This window comes from Orussus abietinus, unplaced genomic scaffold (genome assembly GCF_000612105.2).
Source record: "Orussus abietinus isolate OABI.00-Male unplaced genomic scaffold, Oabi_2.0 scaffold16, whole genome shotgun sequence".
Taxonomy (NCBI): Eukaryota; Metazoa; Arthropoda; class Insecta; order Hymenoptera; family Orussidae; genus Orussus; species Orussus abietinus.
The window spans coordinates 1,934,246-1,960,291 of NW_019394714.1; the positions used below are offsets into that span (position 1 = coordinate 1,934,246).

The 26,046-nt window shown below is 47.8% G+C and overlaps 7 protein-coding genes across 16 annotated transcripts; 3 read left to right on the top strand and 4 right to left on the bottom strand.

Moving 5' to 3' along the window:
* The first annotated feature begins 60 nt into the window (after positions 1–60).
* Positions 61–8,282, top strand: LOC105696821 (receptor-type guanylate cyclase Gyc76C). 9 transcript variants are annotated; one of them, XR_002762254.1, is made up of 20 exons: positions 64–570; positions 1,099–1,119; positions 1,269–1,694; positions 1,777–1,974; positions 2,119–2,425; positions 2,521–2,667; positions 3,405–3,598; positions 3,683–3,842; positions 3,920–4,074; positions 4,267–4,554; positions 4,612–4,872; positions 4,958–5,029; positions 5,104–5,272; positions 5,405–5,554; positions 5,678–6,017; positions 6,120–6,243; positions 6,348–6,651; positions 6,717–6,973; positions 7,053–8,092; positions 8,153–8,282. XR_002762254.1 is itself a non-coding variant. In XM_012419565.2 (20 exons), the coding sequence occupies exons 3-20, from the start codon at positions 1,311–1,313 to the stop codon at positions 7,965–7,967; spliced, it is 4,365 nt and encodes a 1,454-aa protein (XP_012274988.1). In that variant the 5' UTR covers positions 64–570; positions 1,099–1,119; positions 1,269–1,310; the 3' UTR covers positions 7,968–8,282. The 9 variants fall into 9 exon arrangements, 8 of the variants coding, with proteins under 8 accessions (XP_023288836.1, XP_012274988.1, XP_023288833.1 ...); XM_012419565.2 differs by having other exon boundaries at positions 6,348–6,446; positions 6,507–6,651; positions 7,053–8,282; XM_023433068.1 differs by having other exon boundaries at positions 61–147; positions 7,053–8,282.
* A 508-nt stretch (positions 8,283–8,790) lies between these two features.
* On the bottom strand, positions 8,791–11,865 carry LOC105696824 (somatostatin receptor type 2-like). 2 transcript variants are annotated; one of them, XM_012419580.1, is made up of 3 exons: positions 11,821–11,865; positions 11,697–11,765; positions 8,791–11,071 (listed from the first exon to the last, which is right to left on the bottom strand). In XM_012419580.1, the coding sequence occupies exon 3, from the start codon at positions 11,051–11,053 to the stop codon at positions 9,773–9,775; it is 1,281 nt and encodes a 426-aa protein (XP_012275003.1). In that variant the 5' UTR covers positions 11,054–11,071; positions 11,697–11,765; positions 11,821–11,865; the 3' UTR covers positions 8,791–9,772. The 2 variants fall into 2 exon arrangements, with proteins under 2 accessions (XP_012275003.1, XP_012275002.1); XM_012419579.2 differs by lacking the exon at positions 11,821–11,865 and having other exon boundaries at positions 11,141–11,747.
* On the bottom strand, positions 11,744–12,898 carry LOC105696749 (protein lin-37 homolog). The gene is made up of 5 exons (XM_012419448.1): positions 12,829–12,898; positions 12,600–12,735; positions 12,040–12,223; positions 11,821–11,969; positions 11,744–11,765 (listed from the first exon to the last, which is right to left on the bottom strand). Exons 1-5 carry the CDS (start codon positions 12,896–12,898, stop codon positions 11,744–11,746), a joined length of 561 nt encoding a protein of 186 aa, XP_012274871.1.
* A 735-nt stretch (positions 12,899–13,633) lies between these two features.
* On the bottom strand, positions 13,634–16,487 carry LOC105696823 (D-glucuronyl C5-epimerase). Its single transcript, XM_012419578.1, has 7 exons — positions 16,170–16,487; positions 15,853–16,079; positions 15,604–15,751; positions 15,391–15,519; positions 14,604–15,317; positions 14,338–14,525; positions 13,634–14,243 (listed from the first exon to the last, which is right to left on the bottom strand). The coding sequence occupies exons 2-7, from the start codon at positions 15,861–15,863 to the stop codon at positions 13,712–13,714; spliced, it is 1,722 nt and encodes a 573-aa protein (XP_012275001.1). The 5' UTR covers positions 15,864–16,079; positions 16,170–16,487; the 3' UTR covers positions 13,634–13,711.
* Positions 16,488–16,755: 268 nt separating this feature from the next.
* On the top strand, positions 16,756–18,241 carry LOC105696826 (dynein light chain 4, axonemal). The gene is made up of 2 exons (XM_012419582.1): positions 16,756–17,217; positions 17,293–18,241. Exons 1-2 carry the CDS (start codon positions 17,158–17,160, stop codon positions 17,539–17,541), a joined length of 309 nt encoding a protein of 102 aa, XP_012275005.1. The 5' UTR covers positions 16,756–17,157; the 3' UTR covers positions 17,542–18,241.
* Positions 18,242–18,436: 195 nt separating this feature from the next.
* LOC105696822 (DNA-directed RNA polymerase, mitochondrial) lies at positions 18,437–24,250 on the top strand. The gene is made up of 18 exons (XM_012419577.2): positions 18,437–18,697; positions 18,939–19,055; positions 19,134–19,327; positions 19,452–19,642; positions 19,738–20,141; positions 20,221–20,570; positions 20,655–20,924; positions 21,007–21,342; positions 21,401–21,571; positions 21,658–21,783; positions 21,845–22,045; positions 22,145–22,420; positions 22,532–22,777; positions 22,866–23,025; positions 23,134–23,401; positions 23,500–23,671; positions 23,784–23,875; positions 23,961–24,250. Exons 1-18 carry the CDS (start codon positions 18,568–18,570, stop codon positions 24,079–24,081), a joined length of 3,825 nt encoding a protein of 1,274 aa, XP_012275000.1. The 5' UTR covers positions 18,437–18,567; the 3' UTR covers positions 24,082–24,250.
* LOC105696825 lies at positions 24,170–25,804 on the bottom strand. The gene is made up of 6 exons (XM_012419581.2): positions 25,464–25,804; positions 25,281–25,384; positions 25,084–25,203; positions 24,869–25,018; positions 24,734–24,784; positions 24,170–24,653 (listed from the first exon to the last, which is right to left on the bottom strand). The coding sequence occupies exons 1-6, from the start codon at positions 25,775–25,777 to the stop codon at positions 24,505–24,507; spliced, it is 888 nt and encodes a 295-aa protein (XP_012275004.1). The 5' UTR covers positions 25,778–25,804; the 3' UTR covers positions 24,170–24,504.
* Positions 25,805–26,046: the final 242 nt, after the last annotated feature.

Below are 26,046 nucleotides of genomic sequence, written 5' to 3' on the forward strand. Positions count from 1 at the left end.
CGAGGCGTGGCACTCGTTCTGCTCGAAATCATGTGTCCTCTTAGTATCCTGCGAGTAGCGTTCGCGTATACCCTCGTCGAGGTGATTTCCCGAGAAACGTCGATCGAGCGGTCCGTGGCGCAGCTCCACGGGAAGGCAACGGCAGAGGTAGATGCGGGGAGCGAGACAGAGAGAGGGCAGACGACGGCGGGAGAGGGAGAAAGAGAAAGAGTGAGAGCCTTGCGTCGAGTGCGCGCAAACGCGCGGACGAGTGAACCGCGAGTGTAAGATCCTCGGCGAACGCGACACCGACGCGCCGCGAGGGCATCGCCCGGGCCAACGAGAGCGACCGGGTCGCGGGGATATGCGGGTGCGAAGTGGCGAGGGCATCGTCGCGCGATCTCACCGTCGGGACGTCCTTCCGCGTTTTTTCCCCCTCCGGCGCCGTCGTTCCGTCCATTTTTCGTTTTGAATCGAGGAGGCGGCGTCGGCGCTCGACCGCGCCGAACGAGGACGACCGAAGCTCGGATCCTCCCAATCGGGAGGATTTCACGGGCGATTACACGATGCGGACGCGGATTCGAGCTCTAGGTGAGAACTCCGATCGGCCGATCGCGGAATGGGTCGCGCGACCGTCGCGCCGCCCCGCGGCGAAAGGTGCGCCCTGCCTTACCGGTCGCACGCGGCGCGCGGCGCGCGGCGCGCGACCTATCGATTGTCGCGCGACCCATCGATCGCGATCTCGCGGCGGGCCGTCGATAAACCGCCGCGGCCGCTGTTCTCCGCAGCTCTCTGCCCATCTCTGCCCCTGGCAGCCTTTACGCGAGCGTTTTTCCCTCGTCCGAGCTGACCGCAAAAAGTGGTTCGTATGTGGTCGACTATCGCCCGCTCGCAGTTATCGTTTACCGCAATGGAAAGAGTGCGTAAGTCTCCTATTCAAACTGGCGCTTAGTCGGCCACATGCGGACCGTTGTCGCTTCTCCGAAAGTCCTCTGTACGAAGAGAAAACGCTATTTACATCGTCCAACATATACGGAACGTTGCGCGTATGTCGACAAGTAATTAAGCAGTGCCAGGAGGTCGTAAACTCACGACTACCTCGTTCGTTTTGTGTTTCAGATGAACGCCGAAGGATGTGAGGTAAGGACTCGAGCGACTCGTTATCAAGAGTATCGGGAATGGTCGACGGTCGGTTGACTCGCGTGAAAGCGAAACGGTGCAAGGAAGAAGTTGTCGGGATACGATGGCGATCGGTGAGTATTTAGATTTAATTTGCTTTCTCATCTCAGGTGTGGAGGAAAGGGGCGTGCTGATCGGTGGCGGCGACGGCCATGCGATCCGGCCCGCCGGAATCGAGTCGCCGTAGGCTTTACCGTCGCCAGTACTTGCAGCGGCTGCACGATGAATCTCGGTTCCGGCTGCAGCTGATCTCTGGCTTTCGCACGGTCCTCCTTCTTCTTTTGGCTTGGAATCCCACGCATGCCTTGGCTGACTTCTCGAAAACGATCCTTCCCGACAAGGTGTCTAGCCTCGTTTCCGAGGAAACGCGACAACCGTTGCCTGCCCAAGCGCTACGACCGCTTTTGAGTTACGACAATGGAGCGCAGAGGAAAATTCATAACCTCACGGTTGGTTATCTGACCGCTATCAAGGGAGGCTTGAAAGATCGTCAAGGGCTCGCGATCTCAGGTGCGCTGTCGATGGCCCTCGACGAGGTAATTCTACGGCGTAGTCCTTTGCTTCCAAGGTTTCCTATGTCACCCTTTAGTAAATACCCGAATTCTCTTCCAATATTAGGTAAACAACAATACGGACATATTGCCAAATGTGAAACTAGTTATGCGCTGGAGCGATACGAGAGGGGAGACGGTAGAGGCGACTAAAGCAATGATCGACATGATTTGCGACGGAGTAGTTGCTTTTTTCGGACCGGAAGGCTCGTGTTACGTCGAGGCTATCGTCGCACAGTCCAGGAACATACCCATGATTAGCTATGTGAGTATCCAATATTTTCCTATACGACGCTAGCAATATATTTGTCTAAAATATGTATTAACGGGTCGATAGCAAATTTAATAGCACTTTGTAGGAATATTATATTCCGAATTAATTTATCGCAAGGTTTAATACGTGTCACAGAAATGCTCCGATTACAAGGCCTCGAAAGTCAGTACCTTCGCTCGGACGGAACCGCCGGATACGCAAGTAACGAAGTCAGTGATAGCTCTGCTGCTGCATTATGGTTGGAACAAATTCACTGTTGTAACGGAGAGTGCATGGTCGACAGTTGCTCGTTCCTTGGAAGACCAAGCCGCTAAACACAACCTCACCGTAAACCATTACAGAATTGTGGAGGATCGACATACTTGCTGCGAGGAAAGACTACCATGCTGTCAAGTCAACGTTTGGTTCCAGTTAATACAGGAGACCAAAAATATGACTCGGAGTCAGTCCCTTTTACGTGTTTTTTTTTTTTCTCTCGAAAACGATTACGTCTGGTATCTGCATGTATTAACGATCGTGAATTTTTTTTCCTTTCAGTTTATATTTTTCTGGGCACTGCGATGTCGTTGATAGACATGATGAACTCGATGCAGAATCAACGATTACTGGACAATGGCGAATACATGGTGATACATGTCGACATGATGACGTATTCGCCACGAGAAGCGCAGAAGTACTTATGGAGTTAGTATTCCTGAGATTTGGAGCGTTACCGCGTTAGGCAGTACGCACGATGGATTACGGTATATCAATTAATAGAGTTAGTAACTTGACTAGTCTAAATATCGTGATGGAATCGAGATTTTAACTGACATGGATTCCTCGTTACAGGTCGTTTGATCGTTCTAAATTAAAACGGTTTAAAATCACGTTAATTTAGAATAGCTTAGCAAGAATTTAAATCATATTAAATAAATGAACGTGAGTAAATCGTACGGCTCGATGATGTCCACAGTTACGGGTTTATCAGTAAGATAGTATAAGTTAACGGTAATGAGTTGTGCAGTTAGTTGCTGTTCCATCAAAGAATTTCGTAATCATTTCACCTCTTTTCTCCACTTTCGCATAGAGCATTCTATGCATAAATAAACATCCAAAAAGATACCGATTGATTTTGTCAAAGATGAAGCATGGTGACGGTCATGTTGAAACATTTAGTATATAGAAAAAACAACAATGTTTGGATAAAAAGCTGGAATTCTTTTTATATATATAGCAGACTACATGATTTTATTTGTACATTACGCATAAAGTGCACGTGTATACTTTCCATGCATGAGCTAGCCTAAAAACTGAACCTTAAGGGAACCGTCATGGAATTCGTTGATGGAATACACCTGTAGGTATTAATCGAATACTCGTACTTGTCGCAAGTCTTTTCAATTGTTTCTCTGTTTCTTTTTTTTTTTTCCCCTTCGTAGAGCCTGAACACTTCGACAACTTGAAGAATTGTCGCGACCCAAAAGATTTCTTAAAGCGAGCTCGATCTCTTATGGTGGTCGTGTCTACGCCACCGACTCAGAGTTACGAGGAATTTACAAAGAAGGTGCGCGAGTACAGCAGCAAAGAGCCTTTTAATTTCGTAATACCCGATCTTCTGAAAAAGTATGAAAAGGTACTACTTACGGATACAGATATTAGACGGATGCAGACTATACCGTATTCGCTTTACTGATGGCCGTATCGTTACACATTTCAGTATGTCTCTATCCATGCAGCATACCTCTACGACTCGGTCAAACTATACGCACGAGCATTGGACCAACTTTTGCGAGACCAACCGGATCACGATTTGAAGGAAATAGCTGCCAATGGCACGCAGATTATAGAAGCGATCATAAAAAATCATACTTATCAGAGTACGTAACATCTTGACAAGGAACGATCCTACAGTGCCATGGCATCCAACAACGTTTATTCATAAATTTATGTTCAGGTGTCAGCGGAGCTACGATTAAACTGGACAAATTTGGCGACTCCGAAGGGAACTTCTCCGTATTAGCCCTGAAAAAAGATCCCTTTCGCTTGAATAATTTTTCCTGTGATTACCAAATGAAACCGGTGGGTCAGTTTCAGCAAGGTGAAACTCTAGTGAGTGAGTCGTTTACAGCATTTGTGCACATTACGCTTCTACGCTGTGAAACGCGAACACAATATTTCCATCATACGTCCTGTAAATTGCTCCTCGCCGTTGCGTTGAAAATGGACTTTTATTGTGCGCGATTCCAACTCGCGAGTGAGCGAAACGGAGCGTTGTTAACGAATCGAGGGATTATTTTGCAGGTCTACCGACCGTCGGAGGCCGTCGATTGGCCCGGGAAAAACAAACCCGAAGCGGAACCTGGTTGCGGCTTTCTCAACGAGCATTGTCCAAAAGATGACACGCATCTGCGCAGCATCATCGCAGCCGGAGTGCTCGCCGTTCTTTTATTCTGCGCCGCCGTGGTAACCATGAGCATATATCGCCGATGGAAGATCGAGCAGGAAATCGAGGGACTGCTGTGGAAAATCGATCCGAGCGAAATACACGGCTATCCTCATCTCGACACCTTGATGTCCTCCCCTAGTAAGGTGAGGATTTGAATTTCGCCGATTCGCCTTCGATAAAGAGGAATTTTTCCTCCGCAGTTAAGTTTAGTTAGCGCGATGTCCTACGAGTCGAGGTGCGGTGGTCAAGTGTTCGCGCAAACTGGTCATTACCACGGCGTCGTGGTACGGATAAAGGAGCTGAAATTTTCGAAGAAGAAGGACATCTCGCGAGACGTCATGAAGGAGATGCGCACGCTCCGCGAAATCAGACACGGGAACCTCAATTCTTTCATCGGCGCTTGCGTCGAACCCATGCGAATACTGCTAATTACCGATTATTGTGCCAAAGGAAGTCTCTATGTAAGTACTCCGTGCCTCCTTATCCTCGACGTCGGCGAGCGCCGCAGGAACTCGACCTTAACGGCACTTCTTGTTCGCTTTGCAGGACATCATTGAAAACGAAGATATTAAGTTAGACGATATGTTTATTGCCTCTTTAATTTATGATCTCATTAAGGTAAGGCATACTTGTGGTATTTCTTCTCGGAGGTCCTAAAAAGGCAATCACTCACGTTTCGCGGGTATGCACAGGGTATGATGTATATTCACGAGTCATCCGTGCTAGTTTGCCACGGTAACCTGAAATCTTCAAACTGCGTGGTAACGTCACGTTGGGTTCTTCAAGTGTCCGATTTCGGACTTCACGACATGCGCCAGTGTGCGGAGTCGGACAGCATCGGTGAACATCAGTATTATCGAAGTACGTACGGCGTCGCGCCCGGGGGACGTGGATGGGACCTCTTTATCGTAATCGATATCGCAATAATCGTGTAATTTACCGCGTTCTCGTCGCCCAATGAGCGACGATGATACGTTGATAAATCGATTTCAGACTTATTTTGGAAAGCTCCGGAATTGCTGAGGAACCTTCACGCTCCGTTACGAGGCACTCAGGAAGGAGACGTATACTCGTTTGCTATAATTCTGTACGAAATATTCGGACGTAAAGGACCATACGGAGGGGTGAATCTTGAACCCAACGGTAAGATTGCCGTTTTTCCGTTTTTCCGTTTTTCCGTTTTTCCGTTTTAGTCGACCCGGCACGCGAGCACGGTAGCCAGGGAAACGAGCGCGCGCGTGCACTGACGAACTTGTGTCGAAACAGAAATCATAGACCGAGTTAAGAGGTTTCCGGGAGATGACGAACCACCGTTTAGACCCAACATCGACATACTGTCCGAATCCGAGGTGGACTGCGCGGAATACATCGTTGGCACCATTACCGACTGCTGGGCCGAGAGTCCCGAGCTCAGGCCGGATTTCAAGAGCATCAGGACCCGGCTGAAGAAAATGAAGGTCGGTCGGCACCGTAACATCATGGACCAAATGATGGACATGATGGAGAAATATGCCAACAACCTCGAGGATCTAGTCAGCGAACGAACGCGCCTTCTCTTCGAAGAGAAGCAGAAAACCGAGGACCTGTTGCACCGAATGCTCCCCGAGTAAGCGCCCGGTTTCCCCTTTTCTCCCGTCCGGGACCGTTTCCGGGACCGTTTCCGGGACCGGTTTGGTTCGGAATTAACCGCGTTCGATGTCTCCCGCAGACCCGTCGCCAATTGCCTGACGAACGGCATCGGCGTGGAGCCCGAAGCCTTCGATTCCGTCACGATATATTTCAGCGACATCGTCGGCTTTACGGCGATGTCGGCCGAAAGCACTCCGTTTCAGGTACTCGCTGTCATTACTCGATGTCGTTACTGAACGATCGTTCAGAGAAGCCCGAATTTCATCTTGTACTCACGATGCATGCCCCGTGTTTCTACTTTCCACAGGTTGTTAATTTTCTCAACGATTTATATACGTTATTTGATCGCATAATCAAGGGATACGACGTGTACAAAGTGGAGACCATCGGCGACGCGTACATGGTGGTGAGTACACGCAACCGTTTTCGGGGTCGTTCGACGACGATAATCATCGTTCTCGATCAGGTGTCCGGGCTGCCGATCAAAAACGGGAACAAGCATGCCGGCGAGGTGGCGTCCATGTCTCTCGACCTGCTGAACGCCGTGAAACACCACACGATAGCTCACCGCCCCAGCGAGACTCTGAAGCTCCGAATCGGGATTCATACCGGTGAGCCGTCGATGCCTCCTTCCCTTTCGCCCGACCGGATATCGAATCGAATGACATTCTTCCAGGTCCCGTGGTGGCAGGAGTCGTGGGACTGACGATGCCCAGGTACTGCCTCTTCGGCGACACCGTCAACACGGCCTCGAGAATGGAGTCGAACGGCGAGCCGCTGCGCATTCACATAAGCGGCCAGTGCAAGGACGCCCTGGAGAGAATCGGCGGGTACGTCGTCGAGGAGAGAGGGATGGTTTACATGAAGGGGAAGGGCGAGGTCAAGACGTATTGGCTGACGGGTGCTACCGAGAAAGCTATTCAGAAGCGAGAGGTAAGGTTCCGACCCGATCGCTCCTCTCGGACCGAAGGTACGACCGAAGGTACGACCGATGGACCGCGATGGCTTTCAGGTCGACGTGGGCGACCTTCCGCCGTTGTTCAGCCGGCCTCGAAGGAGTCCGAAGCTAAACTCGGACTCGCGGCAGGCGTCGCTGTTGGGAGGACTCGGCTCCTGCAGCAGGAGACAGTCGAACGTCCCGCGCCCGGTCGGGGACGCCTCGTTGTCGCAGTTCAATGGTTCTAGTCCGCTGCCCCGGTCGTTCCAAGCGAAGAAGCTAGAACGGTCGCCCTTCTATCTAGCGGAGAGCTCGTCGAAGGCCGCTCTGCCCAACGCGACCAAGCTACAGGAGGAGTCCGACAACAGGGCGGTCAACATCAAGCTGGCGTTGGACGATCTGTTCCTCGAAAACGGGCAGAGGCTCCGGAAGAGCGCGCAGCTGCTCTCGACGATCGCCTCGTCCTCGTCGACCGGTGGCTACCCCTCGCAGGCGGCGATCCGCGAGTCTCGGTCCCTGGACCTCTTCCCCACGGAGTTCGGCGCCAAGAGCGCCAAGAGCGCCGAGGCGCCCCACCTCTGCTGGCACGAGCCCGGGAAGAGCTTCCGGTCCCTGGATTACTGCGAGAAGTGCGCGAGGGCCGGCCCGACCGCGAACATGGCCGGGAAGATGTTCAACAATAATTACCCGAACGGGAACGTGGTCATAGTGCCTCGCACGAATAGTACAAGCAACGAGGCGGAGACGCCTCTGCTGGGCGCCGAGGGCGGTTTCGGGGTGAAGGCGATCCCCGTCAAGCGCTGGCACTCCCTGGACCCGGTGATCCGGACCCCCGCCGTCGAGAGGGTCCCCGAGCGGAAGCCTTCGGGCCAAACCTCCTTCAGGAGCTGGTTCGTCAACCTCTTCAGTCGAGGCGCCCCGAGAAGCAGCGACGTTACGCTGAGACAAGACCCGATGGCGAGCTACAACGAGAAAGAGAGCATCGTTTGACTCGGACGTCGTCTCCTCGTCCGAGTCGACGCGTCCGAGTCGACGCGTCCTCGAGGAGAAGAAGCGGCGGGGACGAGAGAGCACGGGCATGTTTTATCGTTGCCATTTTTTTTCTCTTAATTTAGGTACGTGCAATGTTATACATATATGAAAGTTACCGACATCGTATATTTTTTATATAACAGGTATTTTACAATTTGTACCAAGACAGAGGGGTGAATCGAGAGGGCGTTGCAAGTTATCCGTAAGTGTGATCTATAATAGGCTGTAAGTGTGAACGTTTTATGCTAGAATATACTTTACCGTAACATCAGACGGTCGTTTCTCCGTAATTATCGTGACTCTCTTTAAAGATGGCTGCGGATTTCAGCGGATTTATCGTTAGCTGTCGCGTGGCCGTCTTTAGACGGAACCGTCTCGTTCGAGTTACTCGAATTCGCCTAACCAAAGCGTAGAAGCAAGGAGAGGAGAGAAGAGTCCCGTGATATTCTTGGTCTTTCTTCCTTTTCTCTCAGTCTCCGGCATCGGAGCGAAAAGACGGTCGCGACCTGGGTGTCCCCTCGTTCCCCCCGACGCGAGCACGGCCTTCGGGAGTGTCCTCGGTCATCGATACGCAAAGGAGCCGATCCTGGAGGTAGGGGGCACGTTGAAAGGAGCGCTCCGTTACCGAACCGAGCCGCTTATTTTTTCATTGTAAATACCGGACATACCGGACATACCGGACATACCGGAGAACGTCGGTCGTCCTTTCGTTTTGCCGAGACCGAGGAGAAACGGTTTCCCTTCCCCGAGACGGTCAAAGGGTGGATCCGTAGAAAAAATCTAATCTTAAGAGGTTTTTATTTATTTTTTACAACTCTCGCGTCACCGACGACTCCGCCTCAGGGTTAGATCCTCGATAAGCAAAGAATATATACATATGCATATCGAATACATTTACACATTTAACTCCCCGTGTAACGTCCCGTTAGATAATTGTAAGATATACCAGCTGCTTGCGTTACACGCGGACGGGGTATACCTCGTATGGTCCTCCTTTTGGATGTAACTTTGCCGCTCGATAGCCGGAACGTCGTAATTTGTTACTCGATTTCGACGATAATATACAGAGAGAATTGTTTGGAAACGGTCTTAATTCCTCCCCCGGGTACTTGCTTTGCGCCGGTCGACTCGCACCATGCAAATATACTTACGCGTTCCTCGACTTCCTTCCAAACGGTGCCCGAAATGCCTCGGCGGCTTCCTACGTGTACGTACAAAATACTTTCCGCACCTCGCCGGGATCCTGCTGGAATGGTGGATCGACGTTTCTATCAAATAATCAGGTCCTTTTTATTTCGAGTACGGAACTCGGTTGCCCAAAGTTCTTTGCGCGTTACACCTCCAACGTCTCGTATAGTGAGTTTTAAATTCTGATTACCGGAAAATAACTATATTTAAATAAGTCTTTCCTTTTGGTTCCGTTTGTTTGAAAAATTCTTACGTTTCTTAGTTTATATATGATACACCCGATCGAGTTCTGGGAGTCGCGATTGGTGTCGTCGTTTCTCTTTCCCACTAGATATCACGGAGAGTTCTCTCCTACGATCGGGACGAAGTTTGGACCTGCCGCGAGGCGCCCCGGGATCGGATTCTGGAGGGACTATCACATTTCGATCCAGCGAGGCCGTGACAAGGGGCGTTTCTCGTGGTACAGACATCGTTACACCGTACATATACGTAATATATGCCACGCAGCGATCCGCGCGTTACAAATACCCACCGAACGAACGGCGACTGATATGGCAGCCATCGAGAGATGAACCCTACACCTGCGTGAGCATCGTGAGCCCGTTCTTGAAGGCGTCCTTGCCCCCTCGGTAAGGCTGCTCCTGGGAGTCGGTCGCGGTGATCGCGGCGGCCTTGGTGATCGCGGTGGTGGACGTCTTGCTGCTCAGCAGGCCCCTCTCGGCCTCCTCGTCGTCGGCGTCGTCCCCGGAGCGCCTCGACGGGCCGCGGTGGCCCTGGGCCCTGTCGGCGTGGGCCTTGGTCCTCCTGGGGAAGACGCTGTTCTCGACGTGCAGCGTGGCGTTGACGTCCTTGCCCCCGGCGCAGGTGCAGGCCTTGAGGAAGCTCTTCTTGAAGTTGTCGCTCAGGAAGGCGTAGAGGATCGGGTTCATCGCGCTGTTGGAGTAGCTGAGGAAGCCCGACAGGAGGAAGCCCGTGATGCTGATCCTGGACTGGCACTTCTTGGGCGGCGTGTACGTCAGGGCCACCTGCATCACCCAGTAGGGCAGCCAGCACAGGACGTAGACCGTGATCACCGTGAGCACCAGCTTGGTCACCTTCCGGTGGGAGCGCTTCTTCTCCTTGGACTTGTTCTTCGGCCCGACCGTCTGCAGCTTCCGGATCACCAGGGTGTAGAAGACGAGGATGAGCACCAGAGGTATGGCGAAGCCCAGGACGAAGGTGTAGAGGATGAAGGACGTCTGGCCGTCGGGGTCGGCGTCGGGGTCGTCGCCGGCGGTCTCGTTGCCCCCGGAGTTGGGCCAGTATATGTTGCAGCTGACGGTCCCGTTGCGGTCCGGCATGGCGTTGGCGTAGAGGAACACGGGGATCATGAAGAGGGCGCTGGTGCCCCACGCCGTCAGCGAGACCATCTTGGAGATGAACGGCGTGCGCATCTTCGGCGAGGAGATCGGGTGGCACACGGCGATGTACCGGTCCGCGCTCATGATGAAGAGGAATATGCTGCTGGTGAACTGGTTCACGCTGGTCGTCGTCATGTAGACCTTGCACATCACCTCGCCGAATATCCAGGAGTGGCTCATCGTCGTCACCAGGAAGGGGATCCCGAAGAGGAAGCACTCGTCCGCGATCGCCAGGTTCAGGATGTAGATGTTCGTGACGGTCTGCATCTTCGAGAAGCGCAGCACCACGTAGATGACCAGCGAGTTGCCCAGGAGCCCGACGATGCAGACTATGGAGTAGAGGACCTGGGTGACGAGGGACACCACCGGGAGGTGCGCGTCGCAGTTGAGCACGATCGAGTCGTTCTGGCTGACGTTGCGGGAGATCTCGACCGAGACGACGTCGGTGCCGTTCATCGTCTCCGCCGTGAAACTCTGAAAATAGTTCGTCTCGGTCATCGGAAAGGCAGACCAGGCGAGAATCCCCGTTTCCCCGGGGTTTACCTCGGTGGCTCTAGGCCGGGAAGTCGGGGCCGCGGGGAACCTCCGCACCGCCGTACGGTGACATCGCCCCGCGACGCCGGCGGAGACGCTTCGGTGATGGGGCGGTGACGCGGCGGTGACGCGGCGGCGCGGTTACATGGCGACGGGTCGTGGACGGGCGCGGACGCGAGACGGAGATCGCCGAGTAACTACGGGCGTCGTCGGACCGCGGGTAACGGAGCGTCGCGACGCATGCGTCCCGTCCGGCGCCAAGCGGCCGAATCGAGCCCAATCTCGGAGGGACGGGAAGAGAAGACTCGGACTCCTTTCGAAATTAAATTACTAAATGCCTTGGACGCTGAACCATTCTCGGTTTATTTCTTCGTCGAGATCTCGAGGTCGCGTCCACGGATCCGCGACGTCGGTTTTATTGCCATATATAATTAAGGTCTACCGATTTCGATGTTTATACATTTCTACCAAGTGCCGAATTGCTTCGGTGTTTCCGATACCGCCACGTGATTTTGCGTCAGGGACGACTCTCGCGGTGCCGGAGGGTGTTGCCAAATTAACGTACGTTCGTGGCCGTCGCGGGCCCGCTGATCCCTTCGTCGATCCAGAGTCCTAGTCGAATTCCGATTGTGCTCTACGAAAAGAATTTAGCATTTCAATCGAATTTAGTCGGGTCGGGTTTAACGTACCTTCGGAAGATCGTACTCAGGATGTTTGCACTCTGTACGAATCTCTTCTCGTTTTTGTGCGCCTGCCGGTGCCACGTCTTGCGAACGTTGAGCCAACGCTTGATGTGGTCTTTCAGAAGAGAGTCCCTCGACCTAAGAGTCTGTCCTTCCTGTATGGCAACGATCCGGTTAATGGTATTTCAAAGATCCTGTATAAATCCAGAGCATGCTGTCACTTACGGAATCTAATTTTAACTCGTCTCTCGTGGGTGGAACGGAAAGAGGTATTCGATTCCTTGGCAGGGCCTCGTCACAGGGTAATGGCAATGGTAAAGAATGTATATCCCGTAGTTCGCCATTGGTGTCGACCAAGTCATCGTTTGCATTGGTATCGTGCATTACTTCTAAGCTAGGAGAATGTGCTCTGAAAATTGAAAGAAACCTACATGAAGGTAAGCATACGGAGTAACGACTGCTATTGACTTCCAATTTTTGTTACTTGGGAATAAGATTTGGATTTCTTGGCTGATTTGCTATCCATGCACGACAGATGGGATACAGCGGCGTGTCTTCCCGAAACTGTGCCAAATCGACGCTCCGGTCGAACAATTTCATGACGTAAGTGTGATGGAAGGCTGGATCGGCCGATATCTGCCGTCGGCGTCTCATTTTGCGCGATGACGTATATTTCAATGATTTTGAAGAAAACGAATCCCTTCAAAAAAAATAGCAGGAACATAAAGTGTAAATATTTGTTCGTAAAAGCAAAGATATTACTAGCTGTAACGATAAGATGTTACGATTTTTTAAGTTGTTTATATTCCTGGGAGGATCCATCTTCGCTGGATTCGGCAGAAGAGTCCGAGTCGGTGTGTTGTAACAATTCCTTCAGAGCTCCTTTTAGTCGGTCTCGAGCAACGAGTACATCGTTATCTCCTATTGAAGGCACACCAAACAATTATTAAACATTTTTTTTTACAGTCAACGGGGGTGAACATGAAATTCTACCCACGGAATGACATCGCTTACCAGTTTCATCCTTTACTTCAACCTTCACACGATTTAATTCGGCAGACTGAATGATCCTTTTCTTTCCCATGTTACAAGGTTAGTAAACATAAATTTAAAACCAGAACAATTTTACTTTTGCCGAGATTACCAGAGATCACCTATTGTTCACGAGAAAAACGAAACGGTTCTCCTATTCGAGACAGCGATGCTTCTACTTTGATAATACCGAAAAACATAGGGTAGAGGTTAGGTGAAAGAGATGTACAGTCAAGAGACCACGTGACTACACCACATAAGAGCGTCCTTCTCGCACTAGTAAGCAGAAGGCGCGACAGAGACAAAATGGTCTCTTGGTATCGAAGGAGGGAGAAAGGTATGAGTCGAAAGTGAGGCACAGCCCACTAGCGCCATGATACTGCTTTCAAAGAGGCGAATACAGAGATGAGTTGGGAAATTGCTCACGGATTGCGCAAGTCGCCTAAAAACACCTAAAAACGCGTATCCCCTCTATTTGGGAAGCTCGCTACATTTAATACATTAATGCTTCCTCCGGAGAAAGATAGATACAGCTGTCCCCGCATCTTTGTCGCATAGGGTACAGTAAGAAGCATGGGTGTGACGAAGATAAGCGATGGCCGGCACTCCAGCATTGTTCCACAACCTGCCACAACCCGAAAACAGCCAGAAATTGTAAAAAAATAACTGGAACGGTTGAAAGTTAATCCATTGCGGTCGTATTCAATTTGTACATAGGTGTTTTGGTGGCTGCGAGTAGCATACGAACGCAAAAGGTTAATAGGACCTGAATAATAAATGGTAGTGGTAATTGTTATATAATTTATAAGTTTGCTTACTGACGGTGAACCGAGTACAAATCTACGCGAAGTCGTTAACTTAAAATTCAGTTATGGGATGCCCTTTTACCATTCATGTAACCTATCCACCGCTCAGCGGTAGTAATAAATATGGAATCGCTGTCGATCGTGCTTAACAATAGAAGTTGATTGACATGAGTCGAATGGTAATCCCAACGGGCCAGATTTGGCGCGGTTTTTAACGTAAAGTGTCGTAAATCGTATGTCGACCCTGAACCCGTATCAAATAGAGTTAACATGTTTTTTAGCGAATGCATGCCTTGATCGAAAAGCTTCGACGCCTCCTCGGCATATTTGCCAGATGCTATACTCTTAAGATCGTATAAACCGATTAGCGAATATATGAATCCGTTGAGTATAAAGGACGGAGGCGTAGTCGGGTATTCTTCATACCAGACATATTTATCCAAGAAGTGAGCAGCAACGCCACCGTCGCTAGATGGAATCCGAAAAGGTTGCAAGCCTTTGATAGCGGCACGCAAATATCGTTCATCACCGGAATGATGATACGCCCTCGCTAAAACCGAAATGGCGTGACCCTGTCCCATGCTGGAATACCTATATTCGATAAGTGATTAGAACCCATAATTGTGTTTTCATTTAATCCCTGAGATTAAGATAGTAAATAATGATGAAGGTTTATACGACTTACCAACCAGGCTCAAGAGTTGCCATACGACTCGCTACTTTCCTTCGAACTTGATTAGGCCAACCACCGGATGTAGTATTCTGATTCGCAACGAACCAACGAGCCGAGTCGTAAAACTGTTCCATATGTTCACTGGTCGATAACGTTACATTGTCGATCATCCCTGATCCGTAAAGAATCATCTTAATAACCTAAAATGAAGAAGCGTCTAATACACCTGAATATTCACACGTGAGAAATACACTCAAGTTCTGGAAAAAGGTTGTCACCTTCAATTTCGACCGAGGGATTTTCTTTTTTGTTTTGTCGTTTACAACGAGCCCTTTCTGCAAGTCTATGATAAGGTCTCTCGTTAATCTCTTCCATCTGTTGGTCATCTGTCCGATACCATAGTAGATGTGATTATTCGAAACTTGTAGTACCGGGCTGTTCGTGGTATAATGTAAATAATAAGAGTCTCTCTTCTCTTTAGATTGTAATACAATAGTTATACTTCCATTGTCCTTAATGCACACGTCAAGTTTTAGCACAAAATCCAAAACATGATCTAAGTTTAAGGAAATTCCAGATGTACTGGTTTCAGGAGTTGCATATTTTAAAACGAAACTATTTACACGTTTATCATAAACTCTGTTTATTATAGATCCTTGGGGAACCAGCCAGTTCTGCCTGATTTTATCCGAATCTTCGATAATTTTCTTATGTGGCTCTGGCTCGGTAAGATTTTTACTATAATGTGATAAACCAAATTGTGCAATTTGAGTGGGATAATAGTATCCTTGACTTTCCCACTGAGTCGATATAGGCACACCGTCACTTCCGCTAACACATTTCACACGATCTCGTACTTCGACGTTGTAATTTTCAAAAGTCATAAACACCCCTCTGGAGTCGTATTTACCCTTCGGACTAACAATTTTTGAGTAACTATGCAACCACTCGAATCTCTCCAAGCCATCGTATGTTGCCAATTTTCCATAAATCTATGGAGTAATAAAAAAATCTCATCGTACACTTTGCAACGTTATATCTAGAAGCGTGATTTAAGGTTGTTACCTCAAAGTATTTGTGAATGAAAGAGAACGGTATGTAGACTTCATCCCCTTCTTTGCGGCATCCAATGGAATATCCCCCATTTATAAAACAGTCAATTTCTTGATATCCCGGTTCATTGTTGGGTCGATCCTGTAAGATGTACGTTTGCATAAAGTGGAGGAACGAGGACGAAACGATTACTTATTAAATTTGAAGACAACAATTAAAACTTACTCTCTGTTGAAAACGCGATCTCCAGTCCGAAGACGTCAGAGAAAACATATTTCCACAAGTTGTCCACGTTGTCAGTATGGAGCTTAGCATAGCAATAATCAAGGCAAACAAAATGACCTTGTAATTGATACGCATTAACACGTATAACCTAAACGCGAAAACTTCCTTAATACTTCCGGCACATCTATAAGTCGACGATTCAATCGAAAAGACACATATAAAGTACACAAACCAATGGAAACAATTTACCTAGGAAGCATGATATTCTTCTTTACCAGAAATGAGCAAATTTATACATTAGGCAGCAGTTACGTAGCCCCGAAACACCAACCGCACGTATAAATGCGATTTGCAATTAACGTAGAGTCAAGATCGACCGTCGTCGACTACATTTTTCAGGCTATGGATGCACAGCGGATACGACCTGTACAAGGGACATTCTCTTTCTTTACCTCATCTTTAATACCGAACTGGCCCTAGAAAAATACCACGTTTACTGCCTTAACGATGAAGAAATTCATGAAAATAAATCAAAACGCCGTTGCTTCTCTTAATCGTAAACATACCCTTTATTCTACACTCGTTATTGTCATTTCGTTTTGGCATAATCACCATGCGAATGAAAAACACTCCGGTAAATATAATCGTCATCTTTGTCCTACATTATGAACCGAGGTCGGAAAAGCGAGAACACCATAGCTTTCGGTCGACTGGCACAGTCACTGGAAACAAGGGTTGACAGGTTTCTAAAGTGAAAAGTCATCGTTACTTTGGTATATTGGGATAAAAGGGCAAATAATTGGAGCACCGAACGACAACGTATCCATCAAAACACCGAGTATGTACGTATGTTCAACGCATCGTTTAGTGCACATGTCAGCACATGTAACGCCTAACCTATATCCATAAACTAGGACCAACGTTGAAAGCACCCCCCTTGGGTGAAAATCGATTCCAGCCCGTGGCGCTGCTCGGCAGAGATTACTCGAATCGGTCGAATACGAGGTAGAAATCGATTTTACCTCGAGAGTTTACCGACGTTTCTCTTGTCGCAACGGACCTCTACGAAGCCCTTCGCATTCCGCTCGAACAGTTCGAACGAAAAATAAAGGTAAGGAGAATTTCCTGGAGTTATTCGACCTAGCGTCCTTTTCAGAAATGCAGTTCCCGACAGGAACTGAAATAAAGGAAAACTCCGACGTCCGGGTAAGGACAGATTCGAGGACCCTTAATTAGGGGATCGATCTTCCAAATTGCAAGTTTCGCGGGGACAAGAAACCCTGAAAGATCCGCGACCGGTCAAAGGCATCCCTGCTCGGGATGTCCGGGTGTCGGGGTGTTCCTGGAGAAGGAGGAACGCGAGGGCAGGGGGGTGCTCGTTCGATTCCTAAACGTCCTCCCCCCCTGTGAGTCAGGGCTCCGAAAACGCCCGACTACCCTCAACCCCTGCGCGTTCCGCGTTTTCCGCGTTTTCCGCGTGGCGGCCGTCGCCATCCACTATTTCGGGCAGAATTGGGCAGAATTGGGCAGAATTGGGCAGAATTGGGCAGAATCATGACCGAAGTCAAGAAGGACGACGTCGTCAAGATCCTCCACACCTACCCCCTTTGCAGGGTAAGTAAGTAAGTAAGTCAGTAAATCGCGGGGCTCCGAGGCCCAAAGGATCGATAAGAGGGTCTCCTTTTGCAGAAATGCGACATGACGGACGAGATGAGACAAGAAACCATCGAGCTCTGCGTGGCAGCGGCCGAGAAGTACGCCGACAATTACGAGGGCATTTCGCGGATGATCAAGGAAACCATGGACAAGAAATTCGGGGCCTCGTGGCACACCGTCGTCGGCGAGGGATACGGATTCGAAATCACCTATCAGCTGAAGCACTTGTTGTACATGTACTATGCGGGAAACGTGGCGATTTGCATATGGAAATCGGCGTAACAATGACCCCGGGAGGACGTTTTCGGAAATACGTGTCCCACTTGTAGGAAAAACCGGACCATCTCCTACCATTATACGGGTATAAGAACGGTGTACAGGAATACGCTGCGAATACGTATTTCTGAAAAGATGCGAGGGGTCGCGGGTAAAAGTACAAGCATAATAAGGAGAATATTTGCGGGGCGAACGGACCGACGTTTAACGATTAAGAATATTTTCTAATTTATGTGCCCTCCAATCGCACACCAGTCGCGCCTCCATTGCTATCTCGTGTACGTACGTATATATTCTAAGATGCGTTAACCAAAGATATTTATTTATAATCGTCTCTAATGTAAGATACTGGCAACGAAATACGCTTCGGTCACGGTCCAAAGGCAAAGTGGTTTACCATATTTATTGCTATGATCGATGGTTCCCGCCCATGTGTTTTTATTACTTAATTAAAAAATGAAGGAAGCACTCAAGGACTACCAAGGAACGATTGTCCCTGATAACGTAGCCGGAATCGAACATTTATATGAAACATAAATGAAGAGATTTGAATTTGGTTTTGGCAGGGACTGTACGGCGGAGTAACATTTTATGCACTTCTGCACTCTCTATTACATCGTATCGAAGACCGTTTACTTCATACATTTCACTGTAATAATTTATTTAATTTGCCATCCTTGCTTCTTTAACTTGAATCTACACGGTTTGAATTTGAATTTGATCTACCCAACATGTTGAGCGTAGGTAGCGTAGAAAATTTGTGATACATAAAATGGCGTCTGATAAGTAAACATGTTGAGTGACGTATGTATCCATTCGGCAGACGAGCGCTAACCGATCACTCAACAGTTGTCTCCTCTGAATGCACCCATTGGCTGGCAGTGGCTGGCAGTTGCTGGCAGTGGCTAGGCATGGCGGGATGGCCGCTCCGTGATGCCGATAAACACCGATAAACACCGATAAACGGCATCGTCGGACCCGTGGATTTTATATTTTCTACGTATTATAGTGTTTACGATTAGTTTCCGTAAAATGTACAGACTACTGAAGGTGCAAAGAGTCGTGGTGCAAGGTGCATGCCGTACATCAATTTGTAGCAACACCCGAGAACAGGCTCGAGTGTGCTCTTTTTGTAAATTCTACCACAACGAAATTCGGAGGGGTACGTACTTTGATATTCCTATTTTGTACCTACGCTCCCGTGAAATTGCCTACGGTTTTACACGATGTCGTTATATAAATCACATTTATTCGCTGTAAAAAGTTTCGAGGTTATGTTACTCCGTTTGCCCAGTGACCGATGTGTAACCTTAACCCGGCGTGTGCCGATCAAATTTATATTTATATTCCGATATAACGCGTTATTCGGTAGCTGTGTGTATTGTATGCTGCTTCTTCTATAGATCGCAGTTACGTCCATTTTCGGCAATATTCAACTACTCTAAGTACGGCTATGATGGAACTTCCGTTAAAGAAGAAATCAAAGAGAAAATTAAAGAAATATACTGAATTACTGGAAGGTAATCATTTCTATTTTTTACAATTTTTCTAAAACTATTAATCGATAATCTTTTTCACGTTTCGTTAATAATCTCCAGTTTCCGACGGTGCAACGAATAATAAAAAAGCAGCGGTGCAAAAATTGGATGCCGCATCTTTGTCGATGCTCGTCGACGATCCAGGAATTGCTTTAGATCAATTGAACAAAATTGAGAAAAAACTAGCTGTTAAAAAAAAGCGGAAGAAGAAATCCAATAAAGAATCGGTAAAAATCGAGAACACTGTTGTGGAAGTAAGTATTGTATCGATTTGCAACAGTTAAAAACTAAAGATCGTTTAAGGCAAATTGGTATTCAAATGATTAATTGTCAAATGTGACAACATAATCGATTAACAAACGAATGCATCTCTTGCAGCCAACTACAAAGAGCGATGTTAAACGGTATTCTAAAACGGAGAGGCAAGAAATTTTTCAAAATAGTGGGGCATTAAATTCATTAGATGAAACGGATATTTTGAGTAAAGCTAATGCTATGTCAAATCCAACCCTGCTGCAGACTATAGAAGTAGAAGATGACGAAATTGACGATAAACCGGTCGAAGATGGGTAAGCTATCATTCTTCAAATCAACTTCAAATTAATGTATCGCACTCTCAAAAGTAGAATCAGCGAAGGGCATAAAAACATACATTTATTTATAGTTCAAAGAGTACGAAATCCAAGCGTACTGAAAACTTAAAAAAGTCAGAAGATCCTTTATCTTCCAAAGTTATGAAGGAACGTATGAAACTGGCAAGGGAAAGATGTTTATTGCAAAGTTTGCTTGCATATGTTCACGTTTGCATTCATTGCGGATTGATTTCTCAAGCCCTCGAAGTGGTGAAGCATTACAGAAAGTTCAATGCAGCGGTTCCCGATAATCTTGTCATTAGGAATTTAAATCTTTATAACATTCTCTTGAAGTACTATGCATCCACAGCAAATTTTAATAAAGTGAACGATATAAGGTATTACATACAGGAAGATGGACTAAAACCCAATACGCAAACTTACGCTGCATTGTTCGAGTGCATCGGTAGAATGGAGAAATCTGATTATTTCCTAAGTATGCTGCTTTCGTATATTCATTATTTATGTACTAATAATTAATTAATTAATTAATTAATCCTTGAAAAATATTTTAGATTATTTAAGAGACATACAAGAGGAGATGACGGAAAACAACATATCTCTGAACGACGTGGTTATTAAAGCAAAATTTGTACAAGACCAACAAAAACATGTACTGGCAGCTATCAGATTGCTCAAACCCGAGTTTCAGCCGCAACACGTGTTTTATAATATCCCCTACAATTGCTCACTTGTCAATAAATTGTCACAAAACAAAGCTTTCACAAAAAGTCCCGCTAAAGGACTGCAGTCGAATATCAATATTTACGACAAAATCGAACAGCAATTGAAATGGGAGAAGAATGGCATTGTACATATAAAAAGTATTGCACCCCAGAAATTGACTCCTACCGTGATGCGTTACGTAAGTGTGAAGTTTAATTTTTATCCTTTTGTTTAAGACTTAAGAGTCATTCATAGCTAACTTTTGCACTATTGTATCCAACAGAGGGAGGAAGTAGAGAAACTTGAAAAAATGTGGGAGAAAACCGCAACCGAGGCATTCGATAGGGATTTAAATATATTAAAAAATCGTAAGATCATCATGTCGTCCCAAATGGTGATGCTGTATCCCTATATGTGCGTTCTGGATAAACAAGAATATATCAAAGTCATTGTGCACGAGGCAAAGATTCGAGCCCAGGGCTCGATGTCGTACAGTCCGACGCTTCAGATGCTTTGCAAATGGCTCGGCAATCGTATCTTTTCGAAATACGAGGTAAGCTGAAAATTATTATTAAGTTTACGAGTAACGATAAGTACTACCGGTGCAATTAAAAGGTAACGTTTCCTTTCCTTAGATATTATACAAACAGAATAATGGAGTATTAACCAAGACGGAGGAAGTTTATACCAGGTATTTCCACTGGTACATGAATAAATTCGATACTTTAAATACTCGAACCAAATGGCAGAAGCTTTCGCACGAGGCATCGAAATGCGGATCGTCCTTGAACGTGAATTGCATACAATGGCCAGTCTCGGTGCTGGTAAACGTCGGCAGATTTCTCTACGACATCATTCTGAAAGATCTTAAATTTAACGTAAACGGCTGCAAGACCAACAACGACAAGGAGACTTACCTTCCCGCATTTTATTCGGTATTTAAAACTTCGAGCAGTTCTATGAGAGAAGAGGTAAGTGGACATTTGCGCCGACGAGTATCGCAATTCTAACATATTTTCTTAATACAAGGTGAATCCGCACCCCGTCCTGGCGAGACTCTACGAACTATCCCAGCCTGAAATATTGAGTTTCGATACAACGGAGGTACCGATGGTCTGTCCACCTCGCCCCTGGGATTCGGTCAATAACGGAGGTTTCCTGGTGACCAAAACCAACCTTGTCAGAGTTTCCCAAACCTCGGTAATTTTTCGTGCTCTAACATTAACTCCCTCCTTCTGCTTAGCAAGTTACGCAACGGCGAAAGATAATTGCGTTTAATCGATCAGGTGACGCAGTGGGATAAACTGAGTAGTTGTCGACCGAGTCAGGTATACCCGGTTCTCGATTCGTTGAATCAGCTCAGCTCTATACCATGGAGGATCAACCCTGCCATCCTCAAAGTGGTTCTCGAGGTAATTTCATATTTCATTGGATCGTCGATGCGCGTTTCTTCTCACCTCCCAATTATTCCAGGTGTTTCGACACGGTGGGTCGGTAAAACTAAACGTGCCACAGCCACCCTCCGTTCTTCCACCGTTGCCCGTGATACAATCCAACGCCCCGGAGGCGGAAATCAAAGAGGCCATGAGACTCAGACTGCGCCTGAAGAGACAGGGGAACGAAATGTACTCTTTATGGTGCGATATGTTGTACAGACTTTCGATAGCCGAGCACGTAAGTGGTATTTATTGTATTTAATCGAGACATTTAAAGGAGTTCACCTACTCATCTTAGAATGCCGACAAGGTGAATTTGCATTTTTCCATATTGTAGTTGAAGAACGACATTTTCTGGTTACCTCATAATATGGATTTCCGAGGTCGAGTGTACCCTTTGCCTCCTCATTTGAACCACTTGGGTTCCGACTTACCCCGATCGTTGCTCACCTTTGCTCTTGGCAAACCACTGGGTAAAAACGGTCTGGATTGGTTGAAAATTCACGTGATCAATCTGACGGGTCGTATGAAGAAGGAGCCGGTGAAAAATCGACTCGAGTGCGCCAATAGGATTATGGACGATATACTCGACAGTGCAGAGAATCCACTTACGGTAAGTTCCTCGAACGGACGAAAAATACTGTAACTCATGGACTTTTCTGCCTTTCGTTTTCTTCTTCTTTCTTTTTTTTTTCCTTCTTTTCCTTCTTTTTCTTTGTTTTAGGGCAAAATGTGGTGGGCAGAGGCCGAAGAGCCATGGCAGACGTTAGCTGCTTGCATGGAAATATCGGCAGCTCTAGGATCCCCGGATCCGGAAAAATATGTTAGCAAATTTCCCGTTCATCAAGATGGAAGTTGCAACGGGTTGCAACATTATGCAGCATTAGGTCGCGATCAACCAGGTGCCGTGAGCGTGAATCTATTTCCCAGCGAGAAACCGCAGGATGTTTATAGTGCGGTGGTCGATTTGGCAAGTATCGTTATAATTCCGAACTTTGTTTATGGAAGAACGTCGACGGTTGGATACCGTATTCAATGAAACTTCTAACTTTCTTTAGGTCGAGAAGGTTCGCCAGCAGGATGCAGAAAATGGCGTCGAGATAGCACGAGCCTTGAACGGCTTCATTAGCAGGAAAGTCATTAAACAAACCGTCATGACAACTGTTTACGGAGTTACGAAGTTTGGTGCCCGAATACAAATTGCGAAACAATTGACCGGTACGCCCTTTGCTCGTTATTCACTTTTTCTTGCCATTGACTCTAGCAGTTTTTTTTTTTTTTTTTTTCATCCCGGTTAACGTAACAGTGATAAAACTATCTTTATAGATATAGAGAATTTCCCGAGAGAACTCGTTTGGACATCCAGTGCTTATCTGGTCATAAAAACGTTTGAGTGTCTGAGATCTATGTTCAATAGTGCAAGAGAGATTCAAGACTGGCTGACAGAATGTGCTCGCGTGATCACGATGACGTGCAAGCAAAATGTCGAGTGGGTAACTCCGTTAGGATTTCCAGTGGTTCAGCCTTATTGTAAATTAAATAGGACCGTTGATTCAAGACGAGTGCATCAGTTACTGTCGATGGATTCATTTGAGTGAGCAGTTTTATATACATAGATTTCTCGTGAAATATGCATATATCGTTAAGATGGTGCGGATGAGTGTAATAAATGTTAACGTCTCCGTTTCTCAGATTACCGAATACGATGAAGCAAAGAAACGCATTCGCCCCAAATTTTATTCATTCTCTAGACTCGACTCACATGATGCTGACCAGTCTTTACTGTGAAAACGCTGATGTGACGTTCGCGTCCGTGCACGACTGCTTCTGGACGCATGCCTGCACCGTTGATTTATTGAACAAGGTACTCGCAACCAGTTGGCATTTCTTTTTTTGCTCCGTAAGGGGCAAGACAGGGATAGAGAGGCTAAACATTTTTACGTGGTAACGGATGAATTACGTTTTGTCTTCCGTAGATCTGTCGAGAGCAATTCGTTGCCCTTCACTCGCAACCTATACTGGAAGATTTGTCCTCGTTTTTCATAGATAGGTACAACGTCAAACATCTGTAAGTAACTTAGATACGCTTCTCTAACTCGTGGTCCTCTGGTATTGGGTAAATCTTTAATCTCTCGTTTACCATCGATTTCTAGGGAGTCCATCTGTCTCAGTGTAGACGACAAGAGGAGCCTCTTCCGAATATTTCAACGTCAACCAAAGAAGGGATCGTTCGATCTAAAGCAGGTCTTGGATTCGATTTATTTCTTCAGCTGAAATAAATTGAGTCCACCCGTATGATGCTGCAAACTTCCTCCTGCGGTTTACCGTTTATCACCGGTTAGTTAGACACGAATCAATGATGTATAAACAAGTAGGAAACGGTATATTTAAGCGTAGCACTTAAATTTCATTATAGATTAAATCGAGGAGAGGAAAGAGTAAACGTCTTGACGATGACCGCTGCGATCGGTCTTCATTTCCATTATAATTACGATCGTAAGACCACGATCCTATCGGTAATTTAGTTCCTCCTAAGTGCGATGCCTACCCATAATCACCGTCGTCGCGTACAATAATCGTCCACAAGTAAGGATGTATTCTCACGGTCACGGTATAGTGGATCGAGAGAGAGTGGGGTCTTTTCGTTTCTCATCCCCGATGACTCGGTTTTGACGCGTTTCACCCGGGGCATCGTATTTACGCGCGGGAACACGTCCCGTATGTACACGTGGGAATCGGTGGCACTTCGCACGTACACCTGATGCACGTGTCCTCCGACGTAAAGGACGGCGTCAGTTCGTCCCCGATTTCCATAGTGAGATTGCCAAACTGGCACTTCGTGTCATCTGGAGAAGCAAAAATCCAAATTAGAAATCGATAACCACAAAGTGACCGATCCGTATAAATACTCGATGAGCGTTCTCACCGGAAGCTGACTTGGCGCTCGAATTTCGAAGGACTCCGTCGCCTCCTTCCTCTGAAAAGGTAGAGGTAGTCGTCAATTGAAAATAGCGCAAAGAAAGAGATCGAATTCGACGAATACGAGAAGCACTTTACTCACGGCATCGCGTCTGTATCGAGCAGGATTCCGCGGGCTCGCGGTAAGTGGTGTACACCGGGGCACACTTGGCGTAGACGTCGTTGATGTGCTCCAGTTCGGCGTGACACCACGTGTGTCTCGGCAAAACGCAGAACGGCTCGACATTTTCTCCTAAAGAACGCCAGGGATAGGGTCCGATAAGGAGGAAACCACCGCGACTAGGTACTAGGACTCACCCGTGTACCCTTCCATGCAATAACACGACTTCTCGGGTTCCGATTTAACATCGAACGATTGCCCGTCCCAATACGTGACCCCGTCGACGACGCACCTGGGCCTGTCCTCCGGTCGCTCCGCTAAAAATAACGAGGATTGCGCATAAAGGAAGAGAGCGTAAAGAACGAGATCGTCGAATCGCGCCACGCTCGCTTACGACAAACTTCATCCCCGGGACAGCAACTGCCGGCGGATTGCTTCAAGTAGCAGCCAGGGGTAACGTCCTCGACGCAGTCGACAACGGCGCACGAGAAATGAGCTCTGAAACGGTCGAAGCGAGACCTCCTTATCGCGGCCGCTACTTTGCCACGGGTACTTTGCAACGGGGAAAGGAACTTACGCCTCTTCGCCATCCTTGGTACACTTGCACGAGACGTCGCAGGGATTGGAGTCCTCCTTCCTCAAAAATTCCCCGACGCCGTACTCGACGCCGTTCACGTGGCACTTGTCCCTCCGCCTGCGGTCCAGGTGGCTGCAGTCGTACCTCGAGGGGCAGCGATCGCCCTCCTTCTCGAAGACGGCGGTGCAGCCCAGGTCCCGGTAATGCATCAGAGGACCGGGACACGGCAAAGGAAGGCGCCGCGTCTCATCGTCGGCCGGAGCGGCTCCGAGAAGAGTGCCGGCGCACGCCCAAAGCAGAAGAGCGGCTCTCATGGCGTGGAACCGCGTGGAACCGATTCGGGCGACGTCTTCCTTATATACCTTGCGGGGCTGGCAAGCCCCGAAGAGGGGGAGTCCGCCCGGTCGCCCGGCGAAGCGCCAGCAGGGGGAACGGGAAATCCCGAGACACGAGGCACGATGTCCCTGTTCGTCGGGCGGAACCAAGACCTCCTCCGGGCGAATCCACGAAAGCTTCGGAGACGCGGCTCGGTCCGAACCGGATCGATCGAGAGTTCCTACTTGAAATTGCTTCGAGATATTTT

Excerpts from the sequence above, each read along its gene's own strand:
- LOC105696821 (XM_023433068.1), top strand. The coding sequence starts at position 1,311 with ATGCGATCCGGCCCGCCGGAATCGAGTCGCCGTAGGCTTTACCGTCGC. Across the intron at positions 4,555-4,611 it reads TGATGTCCTCCCCTAGTAAG|TTAAGTTTAGTTAGCGCGAT; the intron begins GTGAGGATTTGA and ends TTTCCTCCGCAG. Across the intron at positions 6,244-6,347 it reads CCGAAAGCACTCCGTTTCAG|GTTGTTAATTTTCTCAACGA; the intron begins GTACTCGCTGTC and ends TACTTTCCACAG.
- LOC105696824 (XM_012419580.1), bottom strand. The coding sequence starts at position 11,053 with ATGAACGGCACCGACGTCGTCTCGGTCGAGATCTCCCGCAACGTCAGC.
- LOC105696749 (XM_012419448.1), bottom strand. The coding sequence starts at position 12,898 with ATGGGAAAGAAAAGGATCATTCAGTCTGCCGAATTAAATCGTGTGAAG. Across the intron at positions 11,970-12,039 it reads ACGAGTTAAAATTAGATTCC|GAAGGACAGACTCTTAGGTC; the intron begins GTAAGTGACAGC and ends GTTGCCATACAG. Across the intron at positions 11,766-11,820 it reads CTGAGTACGATCTTCCGAAG|AGCACAATCGGAATTCGACT; the intron begins GTACGTTAAACC and ends TTCTTTTCGTAG.
- LOC105696823 (XM_012419578.1), bottom strand. Across the intron at positions 15,520-15,603 it reads GATCGCGTTTTCAACAGAGA|GATCGACCCAACAATGAACC; the intron begins GTAAGTTTTAAT and ends TACATCTTACAG. Across the intron at positions 15,318-15,390 it reads TCATTCACAAATACTTTGAG|ATTTATGGAAAATTGGCAAC; the intron begins GTAACAACCTTA and ends ATTACTCCATAG.
- LOC105696826 (XM_012419582.1), top strand. The coding sequence starts at position 17,158 with ATGACCGAAGTCAAGAAGGACGACGTCGTCAAGATCCTCCACACCTAC. Across the intron at positions 17,218-17,292 it reads ACACCTACCCCCTTTGCAGG|AAATGCGACATGACGGACGA; the intron begins GTAAGTAAGTAA and ends CTCCTTTTGCAG.
- LOC105696822 (XM_012419577.2), top strand. The coding sequence starts at position 18,568 with ATGTACAGACTACTGAAGGTGCAAAGAGTCGTGGTGCAAGGTGCATGC. Across the intron at positions 21,784-21,844 it reads TCCTCAAAGTGGTTCTCGAG|GTGTTTCGACACGGTGGGTC; the intron begins GTAATTTCATAT and ends CAATTATTCCAG. Across the intron at positions 22,421-22,531 it reads GTGCAGAGAATCCACTTACG|GGCAAAATGTGGTGGGCAGA; the intron begins GTAAGTTCCTCG and ends TCTTTGTTTTAG.
- LOC105696825 (XM_012419581.2), bottom strand. The coding sequence starts at position 25,777 with ATGAGAGCCGCTCTTCTGCTTTGGGCGTGCGCCGGCACTCTTCTCGGA. Across the intron at positions 25,385-25,463 it reads ACCAAGGATGGCGAAGAGGC|AGCTCATTTCTCGTGCGCCG; the intron begins GTAAGTTCCTTT and ends CGACCGTTTCAG. Across the intron at positions 24,654-24,733 it reads GAGCGCCAAGTCAGCTTCCG|ATGACACGAAGTGCCAGTTT; the intron begins GTGAGAACGCTC and ends TTGCTTCTCCAG.